This window comes from Pongo pygmaeus, chromosome 8 (assembly GCF_028885625.2).
Source record: "Pongo pygmaeus isolate AG05252 chromosome 8, NHGRI_mPonPyg2-v2.0_pri, whole genome shotgun sequence".
Lineage (NCBI taxonomy): Eukaryota > Metazoa > Chordata > Mammalia > Primates > Hominidae > Pongo > Pongo pygmaeus.
Genome location: NC_072381.2, coordinates 82677203 through 82700237, shown reverse-complemented (window position 1 = coordinate 82700237; position 23035 = coordinate 82677203). Strand labels below are relative to the sequence as shown.

Sequence of the window (23035 nt, the reverse complement as noted above, 5' to 3'; positions counted from 1 at the left end):
AGGATAGAAAAATAATGCCAATTACACTTGAATCCATTTAAGCAGCTGCTTCTGGAGGAAGGAGGCTACAATAATAGTATCCAAAATAAACAATTCAGTAATTGATCAACTAGTCAGAGGAAATTATCCTAATTCAAGATTTTATATGAAATATAAAGTGTTATATAGAGAAGGATGAGGAAAAAAAGACACCAGGAGATGTATCTAACGTGCAGTTGTGAGTTCAAGTTGTTTATGCAATTTAAAAGAATATCTGGCATCACTACTTCTATGCACTCTTCTGAATCTGTCTTAAATGCACTATCATTTAAACAAAAACACAAAAGCAGTCTGTCCTACTTTTTTCCAAAGAAGTAAATATACAGAAAGGTTTTACCATAAAATGTTAGCAATATTTCCTGTAGATTATAAATGACATCAAGAAACCATAAAAAAAAATTTTCACTGTGGCCAAAAAAACACCAAAAGCCAAGTCAAAAGACAATTGACAGGTGGGAAATTTTTTTGCAACTCAAAATTGAAAAAAAAAGAGCAAAAGTCATTGTAATACATAGAGCTCTAAGAAAAATGGGTAAGAGAAAGACCAAGGACCCCAACGACAAACAAGAAAGGATATCAACTAGGCCAGGTACAGAAAAAGAATACAAATGGCTCTTATAAACACGAGAAATGATGCTTATCCACCCCCTTGAGAAAAATGCAAAGACTGCACTAATATGTCACTGTCCATTTACCAGACTACCAAAATCCAGTTTGAGAAAACTCTCTGACAGTGCAGTATGGGGCCACATATCTCTCATATCCTACTAATGGAAGTGTAAATTGTACAAGCAACATCTACTCGAATTACACGTATATAGGGCAATCGACACAACAATGTCACTTCTGTGAATTTACCAAGAAAGGCAGCATCAAAAAGTGAGGGAATTCCCTAGAATCAGTTTGCTTAGCTAGGTGTCAATTCTGGCTCTCCTACTCTCTGGGGTATGACTTTAGGCAAGTCACCAAACCCTCTCTGAGCCTCAGTTTCCTGTCTGTAAAACAAGGATAATATACTACTGGCTACTTCATAGGACTGATGCAATGACTGAGTCAACATAAGGAAATGGTTGAAGAGAATGGCTAGGAATTATCCTCTCTGATACACTAACCCACACACAAAATGACCTACGTTCAAGGTGACTGACATTTTGAGACAAAAGACTGAAAACAAATTAAATGCACAATGGTAAGACATACCCACACAATGGCTTACCATGCAACTGTTAAAAAAAAAAAAAAAGAGAGAAGTCTCCAAAATATAATTAAATGGCAGGGGGAGGGGCAGCACAGAATATAATATTGTATACACCATCTTTTGTGTTAAAGGGAAGGGGACCAAATACCAAGTGATGTCTTTCCTACTCAAAAAAATTCAATTAAAAATATTTTTTAAATGGGGCATTATTTCAAACCTCAGAGGAAATTATCATATGTACTCACAAATGTATAGGCTAGTGGTTGCCAATTTTTGTTGCTGGGTCAAAAGCAACATTGGAATTTCTTAGAAATTTTGGAATTGAATGCCCTTTGCTTGTAAGTGCTGAACTATCAGACCCTTTTTTTAACCTCCTCCTCTGCCAAGGAGCTAACAGAGGAGAAAGAACCCTTGCCTGGGTGTGAGGCCACCTCCCTGGAAATGCCAACTGTCTCATTTACCAGCACTGTTCCCTGGCCAATAATTTAACAGCATTTCACCTGAGCCCCAGATCCTTTATTTTTAAGGAGGCACATACTACCTACTCCCATAGACTTGCCGTGAGACTCAAATGAAATAATTTAGCTGAAACCACTCCATAGATGCTGCCCAAGCTGCAGATTTCAGAGCTGGAGATTCTGGGCAAAGACTGCTTGTTATTCTACCTGTCCAGAAAACGTGTCTGCACATACTGCCCACAGCTTCCTGTCTGGTGCTCTCCAGCCCTGAGTGGCTTCACACATAACACTGCGCCAGACTTTCTGGAAGCCATAGATGCCAGTCCATCTTCCAAGGGCATGACTCCCCACAGATGCTCAGACATTTCTCAGCTAGAAGCTTCCAGGGAAGGCTGGCTGCACAGGATGCCTCACTTCAGATTTCCTTATAGTAGAACCACATAAGCCAGGTCTGCTTCACACAGGTGACGTGGTGACCTAAACTTTCTGCTGCTTCGTCATGGGGGCTGGGAAGCCAGTCTGCATACCTACTGGGGGCAGAACCAGCAACAGAACCAGCAAAACTGGGATGCTCAGAAGCTGGGGACCAGGAAACAGGGCAGCAGGTAAAAGGTCTCCAAGCCTGCTGTCAACAGCTTTAGGGAGGAAGGTTAGAGCTGGGGCCAGCAGCCTAAGGGCACAGGGCTTAATAGCAGAGGGGAGGCAAGGATAATACCTTTGATCACAGAAAAGCCTGTGATGTTTACCTTTCAAACACTAATTTCCCAGGGGAAAAATTGCTAATTTTGTCTGGTATGATAATGATATGGTGGTTATAAAGTCCTTATCAGAGAAGCAAACTGAACCATTTATGGTGAAAGCATTTTAAGACTACGTGTCAATAATAGGTGAAGCTGGTGGTTTGTGGATTCACTCTACTTTTGTATATGCTTGAAAATTTCCATAATAAAATAAGCTTAAACAAAATCCACTATCACCATAAAAATAAATTTCACAGCAGGGAAATGTGAGAAAAGTATTCTCACAGTCTGAATGCATGCCAGACAAGCAGGGCCCCGAGATAGGGCCTCTAAGTCACTAACATGGGCAGCCATTTCTCCTCCCAGGGTATCAACATCCTCATCAGAGCTGGGGCCCTTGAATATCAGGGGACCCACACACGCTTCACCCATCAAAACTGACTGGCACTGCCCATGAATTCCTTTTTAGGGCTATTGAGGCACCCCAAGATGCTCCCCACTGGCTACATGGTGCATGCTCTGTGTCAGAAGCAGCTGGCCTGGAAGATATTCAGGTGCAGAACTTCCCATCTGGCATTCCCTTCAGGAAAATGTGCATCAGCCATAAATGACAAATGACAACAGGGGCACGTGAGAAAGCATTCTATGGGAGGGGCTTCTGAGGCAGGAGGAGGATGGATAGGAAAGACCTCAAGTATCAATCCAGCCATTCTGGGCTGCATGGGATGCTACAAGTGAGCCTGCTGTTTTAAGCTGCCATGCCTTCATCCATGCTGATCCTTCTCCCCGGAATGCCCTTTACTCACGTTTTCCTGAGGGAATAAAAACCTTTGAGTCTTCCAACCTTCTGCTGTCCACAAAGTACTCAACAGCTGCCCAGGCCAAACACAGTCAGTTCCATATTCATTCCTTTCTTCCTGGGCCAGCCCTGCGTCTGCCTGGCCCAAGATGCCTCACTGCCCTTCTCTCCTGCTCTGCAAGGTACAGGTGCCCTCTGCAGGCTGCATCTCCCAGTTTCCAAAGTCAGCCAATGAGATTCAGCCAATAAGAGGTACTAGCAAGAGATGGGAGCATGGAAGGGAGAACTCAGGGTATTTCTCCCCTTTCTCCAACTTGGGCAGCACCCACGTCTCAAGGCCCAGGGCAGTTCCAACTTCTTCTTGGTGACCGCAGCCCCTGGGCTCCGATAACACTACCTATTCCCTTTATCCTCCAGAAGAGTTGTGGGAGCAGCGTTCTGCTCCTGCTTATCCCTGGGTTGTCTCATCACCCACCTCACTTCAGCTTCTCAGCAACTCTACCACTGGGATGACCAATCTCTGAATTACATTCTTCCCTCTCAACTCCACATGGTTTGTTTTCCTGTGTGAACACTGAATGATAAACTAGCCGTCTTCTTCACTCACCACGAGGACACTGCCTTCCTACAACTCTGCAAAAGGCTCTGAGCTCCTTCATGGCAGGCACAAGGTCTTCCTGGGCTTCGGATGCCAGGAGCCCAAGGCAGGACCCTCAGTTATTGTTTATACCCTGCCTTGCTATCTTAAAAGGACATCTCAAGCACATGGTTAGCACTTAGGATGCACACGAAAAATGCTGGGTTAAATCAATGCATGGGTGCCTCAATCTACACAAGTTAAGGAGGAAGGCCACAAGAAGAGAAGACTCTTGGAAACACCTTTCAGGGACAGAAGGGGGATTCTTTTGACAGGAAATTGATAAGGATTTGACACTCAAGAATTAAAGCAACTGCCCAGACTATAGGGCAAAGATTTTCAAAAAAACAAACAGCAGCAGCAACAACAAAACAGTGCTATATTCCAAACTCCTATAAGAAATTTCATGGACCCTTACTGCTGCAAGTGGTCTTAGAAATACAATGTAGTGCAGTTAAGAACAGAGGCTCCCAAGCCAGGCTAACGGATCCTACCCCCACCACCTACCAGATGAATGACCCTAGCAAGTTAACTTCTCTGCACTCCCATTCTCTCCCTGGCCCTGTGGTTTTGTTTCAACGGCTATATCAAGGTAGTGCACATCGGTCATTAGTCATCATCCACAGCATACTCCAAGGGTCTCAAACTCAACTGCCATTCTAGTGGAAAGTAAATTAGCATGTGAAGCTGCAGAGGTGAAAAGCAACAGAGGGGCTGGGTGCAGTGGCTCACACCTGTCATCCCAGCACTTTGGGAGACTGAGGCAAGTGGATCACTTGAGGTCAGGAGTTTGAAATCAGCTTGACCAACATGGTGAAACCCCATCTCTACTAAAAATACAAAAAATTAGCTGGGCATGATGGGGGCGCCTGTAATCCCAGCTACCCAGAAGGCTGAGGCAGGAGAATCGCTTGAACCTGGGAGGCAGAGGTCTCAGTGAGCAGAGATCTTGCCACTGCACTCCAGCCTGGGTGACAGAGCCAGACTCCATCTCAAAAAAAAAAAAAAGAGAAAAGAAAAGCAACAGAGGGAGGTGATGGCTGCAACAGAGTAGAGGGTGTGGCCTTGCTCAGGCCTTTTCTTCGGAAGGTCTTTCACAACTCTAGAGCCAAACCCCTTACCTGGGGGCCAAATGCAAGCTGCTCTTCTGCAAACCCTAAATTCTAAACACACTTTTCTCAGGAAGCTGAGGCTTGTCAAAAAAGACATGACTGATGTCTCGTCCCGCAGAGAAGGCCAGGCATAGAGGCCCAGTTCTCCCAGTACCACTGTAGGCTGGCGTGGAAAGGAGACATAAAACAAGGGGTTTCGTAACACGTGGCCAAGTAAAGGCAGACACCTGAGACATCCAGTCAACGATGGCTTCCAGAGAGGAGGAGACTAGGAAGCTGGTGTGGAAGAACAGGAACTGTGAAAGCAAACTGAGAGCCGCTGAGGAAGAAGTGGAGGCACCATCCTGAGAAGACTCCAAAGAGCCCCAAAAAAGGAGGGGACGCTGCAAAGGAGGGGACGCTGCAAAGGAGGGGACGCTGCCAAGGAGGGGATGCAGCAAAGGAGGGGACGCTGCAAAGGAGGGGATGCTGCAAAGGAGGGGATGCTGCAAAGTAGAGGATGCTGCAAAGGAGGGGATGCTGCAAAGGAGGGGATGCTGCAAAGGAGAGGATGCTGCAAAGGAGGGGATGCTGCAAAGGAGGTGATACTGCATCGGCTTCTTCTCAGACAGCAACCTGGTCTCTGGTTTGTGGGGGAGGAAAACAGAAAAGGGAAGAAATGGGCAAGAAGCAAATCTATAATCATTGAATTCAGAAGGAAAAGGAAGAACTGTGCTGAATGTACCCTGAGAGCTTTCCTAAGTCACATCATTTATCCCCAAAACTGGAGAGCTAAGATACTATGGTCGCTTTTTAGAGAAGAGGGCAAGATGGCTTAGAGGTTAGCTAAGTTGCCCCAGGTTCACACAGCAAGGAAGGGGCAAACAGATTTTTTTTCTTTTTTAAATTTATTTATTTTCTTTTTATTATTATACTTCAAGTTCTAGGGTACATGTGCACAACGTGCAGGTTTGTTACATATGTATACATGTGTCATGTTGGTGTGCTGCACCCGTTAACTCGTCATTTATGTTAGGTATATCTCCCTCCTCCTTCCCCCATCCCACAACAGGCCCCCGTGTGTGGTGTTTCCTACCCTGTGTCCAAGTGTTCTCTCATTGTTCAGTTCCCACCTATGAGTGAGAACATGCGGTATTTGGTTTTCTGTCCTTGCGATAGGGCAAACAGATTTTTAAACACAGGTCCTCTAGGTTTTAGGACTATCAGATAAAACACAGGAGGCCCGGTTAAATTCGAATTTCAGATCAACAACAAATAATTTTCTAGTATATATAGGTGCCATGCAACATGTGGGACACATGTACACTAAAAAATAATGCATTGTTTATTTCTAATTGAAATACAGTTGTGCATCCTGCATTTTTACTTGCTAACTGGTAATTCTACTTGGTTTCCAAGTCACTTCTGTTATTCCAAGTTCTGCCAAAGCACCCTAGGGTGGGAAAATCAGAAAGCAGTTAATGAATAAAATTGAAAGGAGGAAATTCACACAGCCTAATAGAGAATGCTAATCTGCAACACATAAAATAAAGAAGCATAAAAACAAAAGCAATAGAACCTATAGAAGACTTTGAGAACTGGGGAAAGAATACACTGTACTTATGGAAAGCAGTAAAGCCTACCGGTTTTCATTTGTGGCCTAACAAGCGAATCCCAGTTCCCTTTACACATCACTGTCAGGCAGCAATCACCCAGAGCTACAAGGCTCTGGGCCGAGTAAGAACCAACCACTGAAGGGATGACTGTCATTAGCACTAATCTTCCTTACCTGAAAAAATGTTCAACGAGAAGGTGTTCAGACAAGTAGCAGAGAGGGAGGCAGAGAAACCAAAAGTCTCCAATAGTTTTGGCTAGAGCCCCCACAACTCTGATGGATACACAACAGCAAAAGAGGGAAGGGAAGTCTTGAGCTTACTTTAACTTGTTTATTTACAATGCAAGCAGAGTTCCTCAATCAGATAAAATATCCTCCTTGCCTCTCTTACCATCCCAAAAGTCAACACAACCAAAATGTTAATAGTAGTTTGGGGAAAAGCATGCTCCTCAACCTTCAAAAAGTCCCCAGGCTAGAGAGCAACCCAGAGGCAACAAAGAAAAGAGGTCACTTGAGGAGTCCTTGGCAGAGAAAACTACTGCCTCCCACAGACCACCCTGGCCCATCACCAGGGGTTGTCCTTCCATCATTTGGCTACTGCAATCCTGCAAAGTCAGTCCATTTCAGAGATTCATGTTTTGGTTTCTGTTCTTTAAACCAGCAGCTAAGAAGTGGCACTAGGGCGTTGCCCATCAAAGTCCACCTTCTAGAACCCGCACCCCCATGAAAGAGGGTCAAAAGTCTCTATCAGAGAGGCCAGCTTTGACAGTCTTCTGTCTGCCAATAGTACTAAAGTCAGAAAACGTGTACTTTTTCAAAAAACACAATGGAAAGAGCTCTGTAACTGACCTATAGGGAAAAAAACCAGATCTTTTAGGAAGTGTGTTTACCTCCTGCAGTCCTGTTACTTCTACACAGTCACACAGACTGGTATAATCCTGGCTCAACAAACCCTTGGAAACCCGCTCAGTTCCCAGGCATCCCCAAGCACCAGAGAAACATGGGCCATTAGAAGCCAGGTTGCGAGGCTCCCCAACCTGTGGTGCACAGGCAGCTTGGTGCTGCCTCAACCACCGCCGCTCAGCTTTCAAGAGGTTATTTTTCTATCATCATCTTATAGGATTATCTAGAGCAGGACTGATTTTGAAATGTATTTTGGAGGACAATAGAAGGGGGTGGGGAAGTACTAATAATATTTAATATCATTTTCTACAGGAATAACTCACACATTACCCCCAAAACTTTCCTCTGTGTATCAATCTCATTTGATCTTCATAACTGCGGGATGGGAGCAAGATTTGTGTTAACTCTACAGTCTCTTATCAGGTAAGTAACCAAGGCTCAAAGGCCCTAAATGCAATATAACTTAGCTAGTAAGGTAGCCAGAACCTAATTAATAAGCACATAAGTCCTGTAGGGCCTGTATGTCCTCTGCTGTGCCACACTCCTTTCACGTCATCCTGCTGCCCAGCACCAATACTGAGGGAAGGGGGTGGGGCCGCCCAGGAAGCTGACTCTAAAACTGAAAATAATTTCACAGATACTTATGCAGACCATTGCACAGCAATAAAAAAGAACTACCACTATATGCACTGCATGGATACTGTTTAATATTAGTGAAGGAACTAGGATAGTCAAAGAATCCAGACACACAAAATACATTCTGTATAATTCCATTTATATGAAGTTCAAACACTAGCAAAACAAATCTATTAAATATATCGAGATAAGTCAGAACAGGGTTACTTTTTGGGGGGGGCTACTGACTGGAACAGAGCACATGACAGTTTCAGGGGTGTTGACAATTGCATGTATCCTAAGCAGGGTAGTGGTTACATCAGTGATTTCATTTTTAAATTCACTGAGCAGCCGGGTATGGTGGCTTATGCCTACAATCCCAGCACTTCGGGAAGCTGAGGTGGGAGTATCGCTTGAGCCTGGGAGCTGGAGACCAGCCTGGGCAACCATGTGAAACCATGTCTCTACAAAAAAAATCCAAGAAACAAATAGCCGGGCATGGTGGTGCACGCTTGTGGTCTCAGCAATTCAGGAGGCTGAGGTGGGAAGATCGCTTTGATCCCAGGAGGCAGAGGCTGCAGTGGGCCGAGATCACCCTACTGCACTCCAGCCCGGGTGAAAGAGTGAGACTTTGTCTCAAACAAACAAATACATACATACATACATACATACATGCAATGAGCACTGTTTGATAAATTTGTGCATTCAAAGTCTGTATACTTTACAGTAAGTTATGATTCTCCACCGAAGACTTTACAAAGAAAAGTGAGCAGTTCCCAAAATCAATTCCACAAACTTTATTGAACAGCTGTGTTAAGGTTATGGAAAACACAAATGACCCTTCAAATGGTAGGGTCTTTACATGGCAGTCACCATGCAAGGTACCATCCAACTGCTGTGTTCAATCCCCTGCTCTGCTGCTTACTGCAATCTTCAAGGGGTTGCTGGGACTCCCTGTGCCTCATGTCTTTCATCTGTGACACTGAGATCACAAAGGGTTGTCCTGAGGAGTCAATGAGTCCCTAATGGTAAAGGGTTGAGAACTGTACCCAGAAACACCACATGACTGCAATATGTGGCAACTATTATCATGGAATAAGACAGGTCATCCTACTAATGATAAATAACAAAATACCTGCCTTCAAATATTTCATTAAAAAGACACAAATAAATGTCTACACTAAGTAGCCAGAGTGGATTTCCAAGAGGCAGAAATGCTCTTACTGTTCCCCCGCCCTTCTGTAGTGAGCTCCTGAAGGGAATCTAGGCACACAGCCCAGAGTTGCCCAGCTGGGCACTGCTCTCCTCCCATCCTCATTTTTCTCTGGGCATTCAGGTTCTGCCTGGGTGTGGGAGGAGTGCCTTGTCCAACCATTACTCAGCCCCTACTTCTTTCAAATTAACTTCAATTTATCCTTTAGATCGTGACTAAGAAATCTCCTCATTCCAGAGCCTGCACTCTAACTCTGCCTCCACTCCTGGATTGAATCAGGGACCCACCACCAATGCCACCAGCACAAAATCATCCCAGTTGTTATATACAGGCACACTGCCTGGCATACAGCACTCAGGTTTGTTGAAAAAAATTAAAAAACCCACTTGTACTGTGCTAGTCAGACTATTTTTAAGTAGAGATTGTAACATAAATGCAAAGGAAGAAACTGATTCCAGACTGGGATGGGGAGGGGCGGGGGGGAATCCATAAGGCTATGCCATGTGAAGAGGTGGCAATATGCTGGGGTAGCTGAACAGAGTGCAGGAGTGGAATAGACCAAGGCCCAACTGGAGGGCAACTGAGCCAGAAAGGGGAGCACAGACTGTCCCCCATGCGATGAAGGCACCCTTCTCTATTGTTATTTCTTTTCCAAGACAGGGAGCTTGCTACCCTGGCAACACTCCCTTAGGCCCAGCATCCTGGGAATTTGCTGTGGCAAAGGAGCAGCCCTGACTATCCTAACTGAACAGAACTGTATAGGAACTTCTAATAGGAAAATGCCCACAACGAGATGAAGATAAAACTGTCCCTGGGCAGTAATCCCAGCACTTTGGGAGGCCAAGGTGAAAGGACAGCTTGAGCCCAGGAGTTCAAGACTAGCCTGGGCAACACAGTAAGACCCTCTACAAAAAAATAATAATAATAGTGACCCAGGAGTGGTGGCACACATCTGCAGTCCCAGCTACTCTGGAAGCTGAGGTGGGAGGATCACCTGAGCTCAAGAGGTCGAGGCTGTAGTGAACAATGATGGCACCACTGCACTGCAGCCTGTGTGACAGAGCGAGACACTGTCTCAAAGAAAACCGACCAAATAAAAAGGCCTGTCCCTAAATTAATTTATATGCCATCTTCCCACAGACTGTAGAAGCTCTGAGGTCAGACCTGGGCTCAAATCCCAGTCCCATCTGATAGTCATGGGACCTCAGGCAAGTGATACAAGCTTTCTGGGCCTAAATTTGTAGGCTTATGGCTATGGATAAACAGTAGTACTGATCGTATAGGACTGTGGTGAGGATTAAATGAGAGGATATACGCAAACCCCTTCCAATAGCGCCTAACCCACAGTAAGCACTGGATAAACATCCACTGTTATCACAGCAACACAAAAAGATTTGGAAGTGGGACAATGGTGGTGAATACAAATTCTGTAAGCTTTCTTTTTCCTTCAAACCTTTTAAAACTCTGGTTTACCTTGCCCCAAAAGAGGTCTGGCTTTAGTCCTTGACTTTCTGGAGGTAATTTCTAACCCTTTGGAAGGTCATGCCTGCTAAGAGTGTCTCTGTTTACCTGAGGGCATTGGATCACACTGGAAAGCCTAACAGTGTGATTCAGCCTGAGCGCTTTAGGCCATGTGGTATCAGCACAGCCTACTCAGGGCCTGGAAACTGAGATCTGCCCTGTGGATAGTCGACCATGTCTACGTGATGGAGCCCCAGTAAAAATTCTGCACCCCAAGGCTTGGCCGAACTTCTCTAGTTGGCAATACTCCATGTGTATCGTCACACGTTGTTGCCAGGAAAGTAATGTTGTGCACACTCCACGGGGAGAGGATAACTAGAAGCTCCACAACGAAAAACGTTCCTGGACTCTGCCCTATATGCTTTTTCCCTTGACTGATTGTAACCTGCATCCTTTCCCTGTAATAAACTGCACCTGTGAGTATAAAAATAAGTAATTTAAAAAACAAAATTACAGTTTATTCCAAATGCTATCAAGGAAATTAAATGCATACATGTCATTAAAAATAAAAAATAAAAAGCAACCATGATCTGTGAAGTGTTGGGGGGAAAATATGGGGGGATGACCCTTCCCTCCTGGAGGACAAGCTCTCGCCATGGGTTATTCCCTCATCCAGCATCTCCACATCTGGGTGCTTACTGGCACCAAGCCCAGAGCTGGGCGTAGGGCTAGGGCACTGCACATTTGCTGAGTGACAGAAAAAAACCATATATGGGACAGCTAACAGGCAGTACAAACTTAAGTTAAAATAAGACATCAACACTTAAGGTCCAAATTTATAACTTCAAGACCACGACAGTAAAAAGCAGCTAGCAGCTTTTGTAGACCAGAGTACGTCTTTCTTTAAAAAAAAAAAAAAAAAAAAATTAAAAGTCACTAGGAATAGAGGTTTACCAGGGAGGAAAAAAATGGATGTTATTGTTTAATGGGTACAGAGTTTCTATTTGGGATGATGAAAAGTTCTGGAGATGGACAATGGTGATGGTTGCAAAACAGTGTGAATGTACTTAAAGCCACTGAATTGTATACTTACAAATGGTTAAGATGGTGAATTATATGTTGTATATGTTTTTACCACACAAAAAAAATGCAAAAAAAGTCACTGGTACTCTTCCCTGGGTACCTAAGGTATTTCACAATATAAACTCCATGCATGCAAGGTTCAAAATGGCATAAAACAGTTAATATACTTTCCAAGGGACATAAACCCTTACCAGGTAGTGATTTGAACCTGAAGAAGTCTAACTCGACTTTATGGAGAATACACTTAAAACAGTACTCTTTGGTTAATAAAAACAATAAAATCACCTAGTCAATTTTTTCCTCAAAGATTAGCAGGGCTACTAAATGAAGTGAAGACACGATGTTTTGACTCAACAGATGTCTTTGTTTAGATAAACTCTGGTCTAGTGAAGAACTCCACCCCACAAAAAACATCTCTCAGTAGAATAAAAGTTATCATTTGAGTTGGTATATTAGGATAATTTTTTTTTTTTTTTTTCCGAGATGGAGTTTCACTCCTGTTGCCCAGGCTGGAGTGCAATGGTGCAATCTCGGCTCACTGCAACCTCCCCCTCCCGGGTTCAAGTGATTCTCCTGCCTCAGCCTCCCGAGTAGCTGGGATTACAGGCATGCACCACCATGCCTGGCTAATTTTTTGTATTTTTAGTAGAGAAGGGGTTTCTCCATGTTGGTCAGGCTGGTCTCAAACTCCCGACCTCAGGTGATCTGCCCACCTTGGCCTCGCCAAAGTGCTGGGATTACAGGCGTAAGCCATCGCACTGGCCTATTAGGATAATTTTTAAAAAGTCAAGCGTGCATACAAGTAATTTCATGAGTTGAAAAGTTTTCTATATGAAACTCCAGGTATAATTATTTTTCTCTCAAATCTGTCCCTTTTAGCCTAATTCAATATCAACAAGCAGACAGCACAAAAGACTCAAACTGTTCACTTATAGAAGCAACAGGTGAAGTGTTTAACACAGGTAAGTAGATTTCTAAGAATTTTCTTTAGCTCACCCATAATCCCTGCTGCTTTCATTCTTTTACTCTCGTCCTTCCTCCTGTGGAAAACTTTTTGAATGATGACCTACGCCTGGCTGAACATCCCAACTCTGCTCTGCAGTACTAAGTGGCTTCATTTGATCCTCAGTGCCCTGAGATGCCCTGGTGGGTATTACCCAGATCACTCTGGGCACACACCTGGCACCGCAAGGCTGGATTGATCTGGAACAGATGCATGGAAGATTAGCCCATCAATCAGCACTGCTTTTGTAAAAAACTAGAATTCAAAATTTCCTATAAAATAGTACCTCTAATTTTACTGCAAGAAGTCTTTGCTTTCAGATAGTTTCAGATTAAAAACTTGAGAAATTCCATCCATCCACCATTATTCCATGAAAGAAACAGGAATAGAGGGAAAAAAAACACCTAGATAATTTCCATGTACTGACAGATGCAGATTATGAAATTAAAATATCAATGACATTTCTTTTCAATCATCATCACATAAAAACAAAAATTAAAAACAAACCAAAAGCCTCCCAGTGCCACCTCAGCATAAATTGAGCAACAGCTCTCCCCATCTCTGCCTTACAAAATAAACTACAAGCTAATTAAACTGTGAATGAATGTGATAACTTGTTATCCTTAAAGATATTCACAGAGATAGATGAACTTCATTTTGGAAGCTGGAAGGTAAAATTCCCCCCCTGGGAACCCCTACAGGAGTCGGCCTAAGCTTCCCTTCCTGCATCCATGTGTGTGTTGGTTCCTTCTGCACTGCACTATCCCCAAGGCTGGAGAGAAAGGCTGTTCCCCTCTGCTCTGTATTCCCTACAGCACCAGGCCAGGGCCAGGCTGAATGAAAGTCAAGTGCAATCCTCGCTATGCTACTGGGAGAGCCCTAACATTCCTTTTGGATATTTGTATCTAGCACACAGTATAATAAGCACTTGACGGCTGAATCCTGCCTCTTTGAGGCTATATTTATTTTATTTATTACATGCCATTTTGTACCTTACTGAAGAAACAAAGGCAGGGGCAGAGAGGGGAGACCAGAAAAATCTCCCAGCAAAAAAAAAATGAGTATTGTAACGAACTATAATCATTAAATTGCACTCCATATGTCTGATCTAGGAACCAATAAGTAAAGGGGAGGGTTATTTCTAAATGATGACCATCAATCATATTGTTAACCCTGTTTTTAAAGAATACTTATCCCTAAAGAGAGAACCTACACAAAGTGACCTTTGCAATTTGCTGGTATCAGGGTTGGAATAAACTTCACAGCTGTGCATTTCACAGCCATAAAAGATAAGAAAATTTGACAGCCTTGGAGAAGTAGGAAGAATCTGCAAGTTAACACCACCCCAAGATCCTCACAATTAAAAATATTTTCCAGAGGATTAGTTCCTCTGTCAAGAAAATTGCAACCATCACCAAGCAGGAACATACTGAACCTGTGAACATTTACTCTGCCAACTTTGACAATTCAATATACCTGAAAACAACCACAATGTGATTGAAAACAAAAAGCAACACCTACCCACTAAGGAAAAAAAGTATGCAGAGAGGACAGAAAAGATTACTATTATTCCTTACTCAGCCTGACTGCAGTTCAGTAGTTTAGATTAGCATTTTGAAGTGTAAACACAATTATTTCGGCAAGGCATGATTTAAGGAAAACACACACACTCAAATACACTGTGGTGACACTTGTGTCTCTGCAAGACACAGCAGAAATAAGAATTCAACAATCCCCCTACCCTGTTTTCAGATGCTTCCTCCATCACTGCTACAGGTCACCAGTATTTATTTGCATTATTGCATCCCCCTGCAGTGGGCCAGAGTTGTTTCTCAGTGGGGCATTTCAACATTAGAGTCATAGGAAACACCTGGAATGATCTGCCACCATCACCAAAACCAAGGCAGCAAATCTGAACACTTCCAATGGGGCTACTTTTTCCTCCAAGTCTTGCTCAGAAACACTTAGAAAGGAGAACCTGAAAATACTTTGTCCCCTTTCAGATAAAATGTTATCAGGAACACCCAGGTGTATGCTGCAAGGTAGCCCACATCACCCAAAGCTAGAAGGCAAGGGCACATTGATTGCAATGGTCCCCCAAAGTATACAATGTATCCATTCACATACCTGGTCTGTTTCATCAACTATGGTAAAGAAAGCGTTTGCTGTTGTGGCAGGGGAGTGGCTCTATGAAGACAAGGTCCGGGAGAGAGTGTTGGTACCTTCATCACAGAAAGAAACAAGTACACACATACCCGTGCCTCTGGAGCCAGCTCAACAAATTTCTGGGTGTTTCTCGCATGCCAAACACTGAGGAATGTGATGAACAAGGCAAATTCTGCCCCCGAAGAAATTTACACATGAACTGGGAAAGATCTCAGTAGTCGAGTGTCAGAGTGTCAGTGCAGGGGGGGGGGGGGGGGGCGGTGGGGTGTCTATGGAACCACGGAAGTAGGGCATACCCCGGTGTGTGGCTGACAAAGAGGAAGTATCAGGGCATACCAGGAAGGGGTTCAGGTGGAGAAGGCAGTATAGTCTATTTCAACTGACAAGGTAGAAAAGAGGGGAGGAATACAGAAGAACATTTAAGGGGACGAGCGGCACCATTGAGGAGCCAGAGGAAATCTACTGAAGTTCTGGGTGCTAGTAGTAAAGGAGTGATGTGAGAGCTTAGAGAATGCACACTGGGCTAAACGCATGTAAGAGGTGTGGCTGTGAAGCAAGCAGGGCATTCCAATCATGCAGAGCCTGGTAAATCACCAGAAGGTTTACCTGGATCCAAGGACAATGGGGAGTCATTCAATATTTTTAAGCAAGCAATGGCTACCTCCGATTTTTGCTGTAGACCAGCCTCTCTGGTCCTGAACAAGAGTCACCACAAACCAGATACTGTGGATTCTCTAATGATTCCCCATCTCTAGCAAATAGGACAGCACTGTAAAAAGACTGTCATGACCTTTAAAATTTCAGCATTTGGCTGGGCACGGTAGCTCACACCTGTAATCCTGGCACTTTGAGAGGCAGAGGTGGGTGGATCACTTTAGGCCAGGAGTTCCGAGACCAGCCTGGACAACATGATAAACACTACCTCCACTAAAAATACAAAACTAGGTGGGCATGGTAGCGCATGCCTGTAATCCCAGCTACTAGGGAGGCTGAGGCATGAGAATCACTTCAACCTGGGGGGCAGAGGTTGCAGTGACCTGAGATCACACCACTGCACTCCAGTCTGGGTAATAAAGCTGTCACAAAAAAAAAAAAAAAAAAAGGTTTTTTAAAATTAAGTACAAATAGAGTATATGAAACACATAAAAGATACTTACAAATGTGAAAAACTCGTAAATGCTGAAGAAATAGGAGAATGGCCTCTTTAAGAAGACTTGTGTACAGTTAGACCTAACTGTGAGGTCATATTTTCCTCAAAGTTGTGTCTAAAGTTGGGTGTTTCCATAAGAATCTAAGAAATACTTTTCTAAACGGGCGGAAAAAAGACATCACACTCTCATCGTCACATGTATAAAGGCAATATCGATTTGTAGCTTCAGAGTCTGACAAGTCTTAAAAATTGAAAATAACATATTAGACTTCCAGAGTAAATAATCCAAAATATACAACATCAACTATATGGCAGATTTTATTGGTTAATGAAACCATTACACTGCTGATGTTTAAAATAGCCAGGTTTTCTAATCATGCCAGACCAACATATTTTTCTATTATAACTTCAAAACACCTTGTACTTCTGTATTTCCCTTAACTTCTACAATAAAGGATTAATTTTACAGTCAGACACTTAAATATCAGTGATTTATTATAGGCCTTGATTTCCAAACCAAACACATACCAAAGGTCTGAAACTGCCTGGAAGAGGTACACACCCTAGAGAACTACCTGAGGCCCTGCTTACACACGGAGAATGCCAGCAACTAGTCGAGAACTTTGAAGCCATCTAATTACTGCCCACAATTGCATTTCCTGACCTTCTCTAAGACCACCACCCCTAAGACCACCACCGCTAAGATCACCACCTTTCGATAACCCTTACTACACTGAATCATATAATCCACAATCACATTCTCACTCATAGGACAAACCAACAGGTCTGGCCTAACATACAAAAGCTACTCAAAAAGGTGACTATGCATTTATTTCCCCTACTCCAAAAAAAAGAAATTACGATCTGTAATCAGTAGCCTGATTCCCCTGCTGACTTAATGGGGAAAATTGAATAATCACTCAAAATATTCTATTTAGGTCCCAAATAAAATGGCCTAGGGCAGGCTATAACTCACAGGTGCACTGGGCACTTGTGGACACGACTGAAAGACTTCTTACTATTGATTCTCTCCCACAGATGATGTTTACCGCTATTATACAGATACTGAGAACACAGGCCCACGAAACTACTCGTTCATTAAATGGGTAGTTTGACCAGAATAGCCGCTTACATACCAGAAGAGACCATTGGTTAAGAGCTTCTATTAGCCTTTGGACTTGGCTTTAAAAAGGGCATAACAGAGATATTACCATACACCTATTGGAATGGTCAAAATCGAGAACACTGACAACAGCAAATGTTGGTGAGCAACAGTAACTCTTTTTTTTTTTTTTTTTGAGACGAAGTCTGGCTCTGTCACCCAGGCTGGAGTGCAGTGGCGCGATGTTGGCTCACTGCAACCTCCACCTCCTGGGTTCACGCCATTCTCCTGCCTCAGCCTCCAGAGAGGCTGGGATTACAGGCATGCAACACCACCCCCAGCTAATTTTTCTGTTTTTTTTTTTAGTAGAGACAGGGTTTCACCATGTTGGCCAGGCTGGTCTCGAACTCTTGACCTGAGGTGATCCGCCTGCCTTGGCCTCCCCAAAGTGCTGGGATTACAGGCATAAGCCACCGCACCCGGCCCCGCCAAAGCCACTCTTATTCATTGTTGGTGGGAATGAAAAACGGTGCAGCCACTTTGGAAGACAGTTTGGCAATTTCTTATAAAACTAAACATACTCCTACCATATAATTCAGCAATCATGTTCTTTGGAATTTACCCAAATGAACTGATATCTTTCCAGACAAAACCCTTCACATGAATATTTCCAGCAGCTTTATTCATAATTGCCAAAAGGTAGAAACAACCAAGATGCCCTTCAGGAGGTGAATAGATAAATTATGATACATCCAAACAATGAAATACTATTTAACTCTGAACAGAAAACAAGACATAGGAGTTGGGGAACATGAAGAAACTTAAATGCATTTACTAAGTGAAAAGGCTGCATACTGTATGATTCCAACTATATGACATTCTGGGAAAGGCAAAACTAAGGAGAGAGTAAAAAGATCAGTGGTTGCCAGGAGTTTGCAGGGAGGGAAACATGAACAGAGCGTGGAAGACTTCCAGGGCAGAAAAACTCTGCGTAATACTATAATGGTGGACACATGTCATTATACATTTGTCTAAACTCATAGAATATACAAGACCAAGTAAACTCTAGACTTTGGGTGATAATGATGTATCAATGTAGGTTCATTGACTACAACAAATGGACCACTATGATGAAAGATGTTGATGGTGGAGGAGGCTGTGCCTGTGTGAAGGCAGGGGTTATGTAGGAAATCTCTGTACTTTATGTTCAGTGTTACGTGAAGATAAAAGTGCTCTAAAAAAATAAAATCTATTAAAAAACAAAACAAGTAGGGGGAGAAAAAAAACCTGCCTCTTCCCCAGGGTGCGGCAAAGAGGCAATGTGCCTTCCTGAACATGCTCAAGGAAAAAGAAGGCCACAATCACCTTTAGTGCCCAAGGACATGAACGTTAATATCATAATCAGAACTAAAAAGAGCCAGGAAGGCAATTACCAGGATTATGGTACCATCTTCCCTTCAAATTAACTAAAATAGTGAAAAATCTAACAAGGCCTTCACTTAATTATCAGAAACTTCCTAGACTGCCACTAGCAAGGGTAATGCTTAAGTCAGCGATGTCAGGGATTGTACAGCTTAACCTTGACATAAACTACTTAAGTGTTGTTCAATGGACTCTTTACATTCACAGACCCATTTCATGGAGTCACATAAATTTCTCCTCCCACATTACATACCTGAGAGGTCAAACGTACCCCCACAGAATCTGGATCTTAGATCAGTTAACAAAACCTGCAAAATCTTGAAGGAATCTCTTTTCTGCATTTATCATTGAGCTCCTTAGTAACAACTGCCAAGTATTAGGAAACCAGGCGAACCACAAGCACTTTTTTATGTCTCCCTGAATATATTAGTCAGAGATTAAAGAAGAACTGAGAGGCTTCTGGTACTTGTGCAGTGTCATCTAAAACAATTTTAACTTTACTCATTAACACCACACCACATTTCACAAAGTATATTCAGTAGGATGTCAGTGTTGTCAGTGTTAGTTAAGGGTAAGTGCTAAGAAAAAAAGCCACCACCTTATATGCTCTTCTAGCCAAGTACTCAGAAGGCCTCTGATCTTAAACACCGGGAATGAACACATTTGTTCCCGCAAAGCCAACATGTTTAAGCACAATTTACAAACCTAGTTATAATATGGTCTAAATGTCAAACAGATAACCCTTTCATAGTCTCTGCATCCCTCATTCCTCCCTCCCAAACAAAACCAGCCTGAATTGCCCACTGCATGCAAAAGGCTATTTTGCTTCATGCAAGTCTTACTACCTTCCATGGCTCACAATCTCCAAGAGACTAACCCTCTCATTTACTAACTCAAACCTTAAACTGCCTCCACCGACTTAACCCCCACTCAGCAAAGACATCTCTGTCAGCCAAGAAAGCTGCATAGGAGGCTTGGAAGTGGCTGCCTCTGCAAATTCCCCGCCCCCCCCTTCCTACCAAAAGGGCACTTCAAGAACTTTACCATCTCACATGAAAGTTGCTCCAGTTCCATTCTCCAAAATCGGATTTGAGCATGAAAAGTTTCTTTTTACAATCAACTGCTATTTAGGCTACTGATCACACTTAACTTCAAATTGCTTTCTACACAAATTAAGAATGCCATCTAGTTCTCATGTATGAGCCAGCATTGGGGGTGTACACACGCGTGCGCACACATATACACAGACTCCTCCACCGAAGGCTATTTCCTGGCACAAGGGGCATCCTAAACTTGCTCCATTTCCAAGGTGTGACCCTCCATCCCCAAATTCATCCCTTTTTCTTCATTTCAAAGTTCAGCCTAATCCGCTATTTTGCAGCAGCTATGGCCATTTATCCCCCTTGATTTCTTGACATCTTCTTCTCTGCTTCTGGCTGGGAAACTTTTGATTTGAATACAGTTGTCTGTGTGGGGATCCTGCATGTTAATGATGTGGTGAGCTGGCAGGGATGATAGGTGAGAGTACACAGTGTACTTTTTCTAGTTACGTTTCGCCTCATCACTGCTATAGGGGCCTTTCTAAAGGCCTGCCACACCAGGAGAGAGACCTACAGACCCAAGCTTACCCTTTCCTGGGCAGCCTCCAGGGGACAGGTAGAAACAAAACAGATGGCCTGTTCTCCAGTATCTAGACTCAGAAGCAAGATACTTCTAATCACTCCACGAATGAAGCAAACACACGTACCTCTGGCTCAGCCAGGGAGTCACACTCACTAACTACCCTTCCCCTGGTTTCGGACCCAGCCCTGTCCAGGCGTGGATGCTGCACTCTCCTCGCTGTAAACCGTCCACCCTCCCAACCCAAAGCAAAGAGCTTCCAATAGAGGTGGGAGCATTAGCGCCGTACCCGCCCTTCCCTCTCGATCCTGGCCAGAAAACTCCACTTCCCGGATTCCTGGCCACTCTCTCCCGCCCCCTCCCCGGGCGATCCAGCTAGCGCCGTCCAGATGCCAGCTTAGTGCCCAGCCCAGCTGCGAACCCCCACACTCCGAGGCAGGCCCCAGTAAGAGATCCCAGCTTCCTCCCTCTCTCCCGGACTGGGGTTCCCCAGATTCTGGACGCACCCCTCAAACATGCTAGGGCAGAAAAAAGTCCTACCCCGCCCCCCAGCCACGCCGCCAGCCTCCAGCCCAGACCCGGAGGGGCCTCCTCTCCAGAGGCCAAAAGGGACCATGAATGGTTGCCACAGTAGCCTTCCCCCGCACCGCGCAAGGGTCCTCAGCCCCCCGAAGAGGACAGACCCGCGTGGCCCCAAAGGGACACCTCCCTCTCCTCCCGGAGGCCAGCAGGTCCCCGCAGGGAGTGTGCTCTCAGAGGGTCCCCGGGAATCTGGGGAAGACTGGGGGGTGGCTGGATTCGGGTGCAGCCCCTCCCGGGTCGGGCGGAGGTCGGCGCTGCGGCGCGTCCCCGGGGGGCACTCACGATGGTCACGCTGGCTTTGCGCAGGTCGCGGTTCTCCTCCTGCAGTGCCTTGCACTTCAGTTTGTAGGTCTCCAGCTCTATCTTCAGCACCTTGTTCTCTTGCTGCAGCGAGGCCAGGCGGTTGGTGAGCTCCTCCAGGCGGAACGGCGAGATGACAATGCCCCCCGACTTCCCACCGCCGCCGCCTCCCCCGCCGCCACCGCCGCCGCCCGAGGTCGACGAGCAAGACGACTGCATGGCGGCCGAGCTGCTGCTGTTGCCCCCCGCCCCGTCCGTGTCGCTCTCGCTGGCGCTGTCCGCCATGTCCGCGGCGGGCTGGGGAAAGGAGGAGGAGCAGCAGGGAGGCAGCAGCGACGAAGGCCGGGCTGCGAATGAGTGGGCGCCGGGCGAGCACAGGGGAGCGCCGAGCTGAGCGCCTGGCACCAGGGCGCAGACTCGGAGCGGCGGCGAGAGAAAGAGAGGGCGCTTCCCGCTGCCAAGGGACCTCCTCTGCCAGAGAACAGAGACCCCGCCCGGGCTTGGGCAGTATTGCACTGGGGCTCGCTCCAGCCGGGCTGGGCGCGCTCCCTAGGCCGCCCAGCAAGTCTGGCTGAAAGCTCGGGGATCCGCCCGCCGCCGCCTGGTGACCACGGGCGGGCTGGGAACGCGCAGGCACTGTGGGTGCGGGAAAGCCAAGGACTGCCCCCGCACCACCAGCTCGCCAGCCACACGTGTTCCAAGGGAGGGCCTCCGAGCCCCCTGATCTAAGCCCACGGCCGCCTAGCCTCTTCCGGGCTCGCGCCCGCCCCGAGAAAAAGGAAACCTGATGCCCCACCAGCCTCGCAGGTGCCGGGGACACGTGGAAAGGTCAGCCGGGCTCCGGCACCCATCCTCTACCGTGTTGTGGCCCCATCTTCCGCCGACTGTGTGTGCGTGTGTCTCCCTCTATCTGTTTCACACATACACGCAGTTTTATATTCTCAAAAGCAAGGTGTTTTTGACTGGGAAGGCTTGAATAAACCTAAGAGAACAAAGTTCCTCTACAAGAGGCCGAGGAGGATGAAACAACAGCAGCCACAGGTTAACCTTGTTAAGAAAGAATTTGCAGGAGAGACACACACCTCCTTTAATAACCTCATAAACCACACTGCGCTCAATTGTTTAAACAAGGTGCAACTGTTTTTTTCTTTTTCTCTTTGCGTTTTGCAAACATTTCCAGCACATGTCACGTAGTAGGATTAAGACAGTAACATTTACCTAATGAAGAAAAAAAAAGGAAAGCGAAACACTTTTAGTAGAAGATTGAAACACCTCTTTAAGTGCCAATTTTCCAAAGTAACTGCGGACATAACATTATGCTATACAAATAGTAATGATTGAGTGGGAATGCAACATCACCCGTCTTTTCTATCCTCTTGCTCACTCCTAGAAAACTTTAGCATGTAAAAATAAAACAGTAATTACTATAATGCGGTCTAATTCATGGTTCTAGCTTTGCAGTTTAAGAAATTAAAAATCAAAAACTTTTATTCCCCCTTCCTCTTCCCAAAGAAAGGCTTGCAGGAAATTGGCCCAGCAGGTGAGATTATTCTAAACACTTTGCCTTGTTGACACAAAACAGCTTTCACTTATGTATAAAAATTGGAAAGTGAAACTGACCAGACTAGTTTTATTACCCACGCTTAGTTAACATTAGAACAAACACATGGTAATAGAAAATAGAAAAAAAAAGTGTATTTTTTTTTCTGTTGGGTTGAACTTTCTGAAAGATTTCTAAAGTGTTAGGAAGAAAGAAGAATGATTCTTATTCCCACTCCCTCATTATCTTTAAACCTAAATTTGATCTCATGATTAAACGGTGATTCAATGGCTCTTGG

The 23035-nt window shown here is 44.8% G+C and overlaps 1 protein-coding gene across 1 annotated transcript in view; it reads right to left on the bottom strand.

Moving 5' to 3' along the window:
- Window positions 1–22095, bottom strand: part of CCDC6 (coiled-coil domain containing 6) — a 116983-nt gene extending 94888 nt beyond the window's left edge. Inside the window, exon 1 of the mRNA XM_054436352.2 lies at window positions 21180–22095. Coding sequence (XP_054292327.1) covers window positions 21180–21482 — 303 coding nt within the window. The 5' untranslated portion in view covers window positions 21483–22095. The remainder of the gene's footprint in view (window positions 1–21179) is intronic.
- Between the last annotated feature and the right edge of the window lie 940 nt (window positions 22096–23035).